The sequence below is a fragment of the Diplotaxodon limnothrissa genome, linkage group LG18 (assembly GCF_057381915.1).
Source record: "Diplotaxodon limnothrissa isolate DT_005_m linkage group LG18, D_limnothrissa_male_GT1.1, whole genome shotgun sequence".
Classification (NCBI taxonomy): Eukaryota; Metazoa; Chordata; class Actinopteri; order Cichliformes; family Cichlidae; genus Diplotaxodon; species Diplotaxodon limnothrissa.
This window is the reverse complement of record NC_140613.1, coordinates 4,252,423-4,259,744: the sequence shown is the minus strand read 5'-3', so window position 1 is coordinate 4,259,744 and position 7,322 is coordinate 4,252,423. Positions and strand designations below refer to the sequence as shown.

Sequence of the window (7,322 nt, the reverse complement as noted above, 5' to 3'; positions counted from 1 at the left end):
ATCAGTTTGAAAAAAACAAACAAACACACTGAGTTGAACTTGAACTTCCTACTGACAAAAACTAAAATTGGTGCAAAAATAACCAGAAACATATAAGAAGCATCCTGGAGGTGCTGCAGACAAGATAGGACCAATAACATGTCAACAGGAAATCCTTTTTACTAATTTGTTTATTTCTTTTTAGATTTTTACTCTCCATTTTAAGCCATGATGTTTGCTGATACTGTGTTCCTACTGTTTGTTCTCATTAATAGTTCTGTTTTTAACATTCTGTGCTGAAGCTGGAGGAAATGTTTCTACAGTGTCAGATGATACAGCTCCAAACTAAATAAGTGACTAACTAACGATGCTTTAATACACTTTACTATAAATTATGATATAGTGCACTTTCTTAAAATTTCTTATTGCTCTGTAATTAATTGTTTTCTTTATAAATGTACAAATGAGAATAAAATCTGTGTGATAAAGGAAGGTCTGTAGACTTCTCTGTTAAGATCAGTGAAGAGAAACAACAACATACAAATACCTAAGAAAAATATTCAGTAAACATTTAGAAGATAGAGAAGTTTATGTTGTCATGTGGAGAAATTTTTCAAATAAAAATATCCATAAGCATTGATAGTCTCCATGGCTGAACAGACACAGGAAAGAGCTCCACCTATAAAACGTAAAAACATCAAGACAACATGTTGAAGATGTCGAGGTACTGCCCATAATGTTTGACTGACATCTGATTTATGTGCAGCACATAAATACCACAATAATGATGGAGAGAAACTAAAAGGGAACTAAAATACAGATTTAAACTTACAACAATATGAAAGACTTCAGTCTATTTCACTTTAATCAACTCAGCAGTGGCTCCAATTCGCCAAAGCCTCAGTCCAGCATAGAGCGGCTGAGTGAATGTGGTCTGGACTCTGTGGAGGAGAGTCATGGTTTCAGAGACGCTGTAGAAGGACAAAATACCTGCTCTGTGATCCAGGTACACTCCTACTCTGGAGGAACGAGGACCTGAGACAGGAGTTTGGATGTTGTTGTACCGAAATGTAAAACTGTTGTTGTTACAATCTAATGACCAAGATTTGTCATTACATCCAAAAACACATTCATAACCCTCTCCTTCTCTGCTGATATTCTTGTATGCGACTGCTACATAAACTCCCCCTCTCCACTCCACCTCCCAGTAACAACGTTCAGTCAGACTCTCTCGACTCAGGACCTGAAACGATCCAGTGAATCTGTCTGGATGATCAGAATAAGACTGTTGTTGTTTCATTAATGTTGCTTTTCTGTTCCCCTCTGATAATAACAGCTCTTTGTACGCTGTGTTTGGATCCAGTGTGATTTCACATGAATATTTTAAGAATCCAGCTCTGGTCTTTGGCTCTGGTTGTGACAGTAAAACATCCACTTCAGTGACTGTCAGTGAGATGTTTGTCCATTCCTCTCTCAGAATGTCCTGTAGTTTATCTCTGACCTCTGACACAGCTGCTGTCACATCCTCAAAGTAGCTCAGAGGACGGATATTGATGCTGGATGAGTCTGTAGACTCACTGAGTGCTGACAGTGAGGGGTAGTTGTGTAGAAACTGGATGTGATCCTCTGTGTGTGAGAGCTGCTTCAGCTCAGCATCTTTCCTCTTCAGCTCAGTGATCTCCTGCTCCAGCTTCTCCTGAAGCTCTTTGACTCGACTCACTTCAGTTTCCTGCTGGGATCTGATCTGCTGCTTCACATCAGAGCTTCTTTTCTGGATGAGATGGATCAGCTCAGTGAAGATCTTCTCACTGTGCTCCACTGTTTGATCAGCAGACTGATTGATGGCCTCCACCTCCTGTTGAAGCAGCTTCACATCTTTCTCTCTGTCCTGGATTCTCTGCTGGATGTTTTGTCGACTCACCTCCAGCTCTCTCTGCCTCTCAGTCCTTTCTGCTGCAGCTGAGACTGTGTCGTGGCCTTTATGTTCATCCACAGAGCAGAGATAACAGATACTCTGCTGATCAGTACGGCAGAACATCTTCATCACCTCATCATGACGAGAGCAGATGTTCTCCTGGAGCTTCTTGGAGGGCTCCACCAGCTTGTGTTTCTTGAATGAAACTGCAACAATATTATGAGTCTGAAGGTGTTTCTCACAGTAAGATGCCAGACAGAATAAACAGGACTTGAAGGCTTTCATTTTTCTTCCAGTGCAGACATCACAGGCCACATCTTCAGGTCCAGCATAGCAGTGATCAGCAGGAGCAGCTTGGAGTCCAGTCTTCTTCAGCTCCTCCACTAAAACTGCTAACATGGTGTTTTTCACCAGGACAGGCCTCGCTGTGAAAGTCTGTCTGCACTGAGGGCAGCTGTAGATTTTCTTCTTTTCCTCTTCATCCCAGAAGCTTTCAATACACTTCATGCAGTAGCTGTGTCCACAGGGAAGAGTCACTGGATCCTTCAGTAGATCCAAACAGATCGAACAAGAGAAGGTTTCTCGGTCCAGCTGAACTCCTTTCTGCGCCATTTCTCCTCTCAGTGTCAGTGTCTGTGTAAGTTTCACTTCCTTAATATAGAAACTGGTCTGATCTGAACAACAAGTGTTGCTGCTGTGAATGGGGCCTGCCAGCTCTAACACACGTTGGTTACACCCATCTTCATAATGTAGATCTAAAGGGGAGGGAACACAGAACGATATGGACAGACAGGAGGTGCTGAGCTAGAGAGCAGGAAGAAGAGGAAGGGTTTTCATGCTGCGATTCATTCCAGAAAGCAGGAAGAGGCTCTGTGTTTAATTGTTTTCTGTTCAAACCTTTAACTAAATAATATAAATGTCAATAACTGGATGCCTCTCTATTCTTTTTGTTAATCTGCTAAATGAATAGTTTGTTTCTTTTAACAATTCAAATAGCAGAAATGAACAGCTGACAGCTTGTCAGACTCAGACTGTAAACCATAGAGACAGTTTATATATACATTTAGTCAGGGCAGTGCAGAGATGTTTAAAGGGGCGGGTGCTCACAGTTAAAAAGGGCACATAGAAGCAGGCTGAAGAACAACAACCCACATTCATCAAGAATCTAATATGGAATCACATCACACTACATCACTGTCATCAGGTGGGCACAATGCAAAGCAAACGTAGCCCATTTTTTACCTGATGGGGTACAATGTTGCTGTTTGGGGGGTTGCTTCTGCTCTTGCTGCTGATAGTGCTGGAGGGCAGGGCTGTGTTGATCTGAGACTGTAGAGATTAAACAGTCCACAGGAGAGAGGGTAGCTGATTAAACAAGTGTTATGAGATAATAATAAAACGCAAAGATTGGTCACGGCGCTTGGAACCATAAGGCAACAAAACTGGGAAATAAACTAAGCTCTGCCTGTGAATCACTCTTTGCCTCTCTTCTTCCTTCCATCTCCTCATCTCATCTATCACATTCCACTTGCTGTCCATCTGAGAACGAGGCACAGTTTGCTATTGAATTCATCTATTATTTAATTATACATTTTAACAACTCTTGCACCTAATCCCCTTAGGCAGAGCAATGAAATGCACAGCTTTGGAGAACCGATCGATGATGGTCAGAATAACTGTTACCTGAGGATGGTGGGAGACCAGTGATGAAGTCCAGTGTGATATGAGACCAGGGGCATCTAGGAACGGGCGAAGGAGGCCAGCAGGAGGTGAAACCTAAACTGGAAAAAACTAACACAACACAGAACTGAAACCTAAAATGGAGATGCAGGGAGACGACACAGAATGATGCAGGAAAAAACACAGATGAACCGGCGAGGAGCACACGAGGACACATAGTATAAATACACACAGGGGGAGACATGGAATGGCAAAGACACAGCTGATCCTAATTGACTACACGAGACAGGGGGAAATGTGAGCGGAACACACTAACATAAGACATGGACCTTCACAATAAAACAGGAAATGCACAGAGACACGGTACAGACACTAAATAGAGGGGAACACAGAAACCAAACTCTAAGAACTAACTAAGGCTACATTCACACTGCAGGCGAAAGCGCATTAAATCAGATTTTTTTGACCCTATGCGACCCTATATCCGATCATGCTATGACAGTGTGAACGGCACAAATCCAATATTTTCAAATCTGATCTGGGTCACTTTCACATGTGGTACTGAATACTGAATCTGAATATGCAAATTAGGGGAAATTTACATCAAATTAAATGAGTAATGGCTGATTTGATGACCAAAATCAATGATGGTACTTAGAAACACATGACATTACACATTACATTTTCATGCAGTTAGAAGTTTGAACCTGCAGCTTTATTAAATGAACACCTGGTATCCAACAAGAGTTTAGTTTAAACTTTAGGAACAAAAAAGTAAGAATCAACAGAATTAAACAAAGAACCAACAGCACAGGAAAGTTTAATCTTCATGAAAAACACATGCAGTGACTTCAACGTCCACAATAACACAATGTGTTTGGGCTTATGTGTGTCAGTTTCCAGCTTTAATCTTATGTAACAAGACCTCTTTATAGGTCAATAGAGGAATGAAGTCATTGTTGAACTACAGCTTGTGTGTGTGTCACCTCCACAACCTACAACAATAAAATATGATCTTTGAGTAGTGATATGGGAGTAAAATATACCATACTGATGTGAATAGGAGGTCATCTTTTCCCTCGGCTGTTAGGGTACCTGGGCCGTTGACCCAGTGTTTTGTGTGTGGTTTTTTGAGTCTTGTTTAATCATTATTCTGTTCTCTGTGTATCTTATGTTTCCTAGTTATCAGAATCAGAATACTTTATTAATCCTTCAGGATTAATAAAGTATTCTGATTTACTTTATTAAATCAGAATTCAAGGGCTTACGCTCTTGAATTTATTCAGTATTTGTTGTTTAGGTTGTCTTGGTTAGTATTTGGTCCCGTTCATGTCTTTGTCTCATGTCTTCTCTCGTCCCTTGCTCTCTGTCCTTTTTGCTCTGCTGCAAACAGAAGCAGAGAAAACTGGAGCTTCTGGTCTTGGCCAGATCTCTTTTGAAAAAGACATTTTAAAGTCAATGAGACTTTTTACCAGATAAATAAATAAAGAATATAAAAGTCTTCTACTTTATGATGGAAATGTTCTTTCTGGCTCAAAATGACATCATTTATCTGAATCTGTAGAAGAAGAAACAATCTTGGAAAGTCACTTTACTCTGTGTCTCACTGGATGTTCAAAGTTTTTAACAAAAGAGAAAAAGAGAAGCATTCTTTGATTTTAGTCTGTTAGCCCACAAGCTGAGTTTTTATCAGAGTCCTGCATGAGTCAGTGTTATTTCACTGAGACTGTCATGATCCAAGCCGCCAGGAACACACAGGCACAAATGTAATCTTCAAAAAAAATGGGTTTTATTATACCCCAAAAAGGACAAAATGATTACAAAAATTCAAAATAACAAAAAATAAAGTTTGTAAGAACCAAGTGGGCCCATAAAAGAGGTTACCTTAACAGACCGCTACTCAAAAATCACTTAACAAAAACATAACTCAAACTGACCTGCCCAAATGAGAAACAGCTCCAGTTATATAGCAAATGAATAAACCATTATATAAACCAAAGGTGAAAACTAAAGGGATAACAGATAACCATCATTCAAGAAGAACCCCATTCCCCCTGCATGATCACAATAGATGGTCCAGTCCACTTTATTGGCTTCTGCATTTAAACCAGCTCCACCCTCAGCCTCCTCTTTCAGCCAAACCAGGAAGGACTGGAGCGGAGGTCAGGTAACTGAGAAAGAGCAGAAATATAATCAATATAACATACCTATATAAAATAACAAACAATGCAAAGCAAAGTCTATGCCACCATTTGGGCTATAGTTTAGTGCTGTCATGCATTACAGGTAACCTCAAAATATCAAATTAGTTAACTTATGATCACAGAAACTTTAAAGCATAACGTAAACATAAGACAAAAGACCAAATGAATATTACCTAAGTGTCTCAGTTGTGTGGTTGCATGCACCCATCACACACTCCCCCCCTTCAGCAGTGAGCTGGAACAGCGAGAGAGATAGTCCGCTGTGCAGTTGTTCCTGCCTGCGATATGCTGAATGGTAAAACGGAATGGCTGCATCGCAAGGTACCATCTGGTAATTCGTCCATTCGTATCCTTCATTTTCTCCAACCACTGGAGCGCCTTGTGGTCAGTTTCCAGTGTAAATTCCCGGCCTAGGAGGTAATACTTGAGGGAATCAAGTGCCCACTTGATTGCTAAAGCCTCCTTTTCCACCGTCGAGTATCTCGTCTCTCTTGGGAACATTTTACGGCTAATGAAAGCCACTGGGTGTCGCTCATTGGGTGGTCCCTGTAGAAGAACAGCCCCCAGACCCCTGTCAGAAGCATCAGTTTGAAGAATAAAAGGTTTCTCAAAATCTGGGGTATACAAGACTGGAGTCTTACTGAGGGATTGCCTGATGTCCTGGAAAGCTGCCTCAGCCTCCTCCGTCCACTGAATCTGGTTAGGGCACCTAGAACCTGTTAGATCAGTGAGGGGAGACGCCCTGGCAGAGAAATGAGGGATAAATCTGTGGTAGAACCCTGCCATGCCAAGAAATGATCTAAGTTGTTTCCTTGTCTGTGGCAAACTGCAGGATTCAATGGCGCTGATTTTGCTCACTTGTGGTTTTATCACCCCATTACCTATGACAAATCCCAGGTATTCAGTTTCAGCCTTGGCAAAAACACATTTTGCCGAATTAGCAGTCAGCCCAGCTTCTCTGAGACGCTCTAGTACCTTTTCTAGATGTTTGAGGTGCTCCTCCCAGGTTTGGCTGTAAATCACAATATCGTCCAGATATGCTGCCGCGAACTCTGACAAACCACACAGTACCCGATCCATCAGCCTCTGAAAGGTTGCAGGGGCTCCATGCAAACCAAAAGGCAGGACTGTGAATTGGAATAGCCCCCATGGTGTCCGGAAGGCAGTCAGTTCCCTTGAGCGCTGAGTAAGTGGCACCTGCCAATAGCCTTTGCAGAGATCTAGAGTCGTCAGGTACTGGGCTTTCCCAAGTCGCTCAATCAGATCATCAACCCTAGGTGTAGGGTATGAATCGAACTTTGAGATGGCATTCAAGTACTTGAAATCAATACAAAACCGCAGGCTACTATCCTTCTTTGGGACCAAAACCACTGGGTTGCACCACTCGCTCTTAGATGGTTCAATGATCCCTAGAGACAACATTAAATCCACCTCCTTCCTCAAAGATGTTAACAGCCGCTCTGGAATCCTATAACTCATACGTCTCACAGACGCTCCATCCTTTAATATAATGTCATGTTCAATAACATCCGTCCCCCCAGGAT

The 7,322-nt window shown here is 41.6% G+C and overlaps 1 protein-coding gene across 2 annotated transcripts; it reads right to left on the bottom strand.

The window, feature by feature from the left end:
* Positions 1-832: 832 nt before the first annotated feature.
* LOC146612876 (tripartite motif-containing protein 16-like) lies at positions 833-3,818 on the bottom strand. Of its 2 annotated transcripts, XM_085378344.1 has the most exons (3): positions 3,578-3,818; positions 3,137-3,223; positions 833-2,649 (listed from the first exon to the last, which is right to left on the bottom strand). In XM_085378344.1, exons 1-3 carry the CDS (start codon positions 3,816-3,818, stop codon positions 833-835), a joined length of 2,145 nt encoding a protein of 714 aa, XP_085234470.1. The 2 variants fall into 2 exon arrangements, with proteins under 2 accessions (XP_085234470.1, XP_085234471.1); XM_085378345.1 differs by lacking the exon at positions 3,137-3,223.
* Between the last annotated feature and the right edge of the window lie 3,504 nt (positions 3,819-7,322).

Coding starts and splice junctions, on each gene's coding strand:
- LOC146612876 (XM_085378344.1), bottom strand. CDS start 3,818: ATGTCTCCCCCTGTGTGTATTTATACTATGTGTCCTCGTGTGCTCCTC. Junction 3,224..3,577: donor TGGTCTCCCACCATCCTCAG/GTAACAGTTATT, acceptor TAATCTCTACAG/TCTCAGATCAACACAGCCCT. Junction 2,650..3,136: donor GCAACATTGTACCCCATCAG/GTAAAAAATGGG, acceptor CCTCCCCTTTAG/ATCTACATTATGAAGATGGG.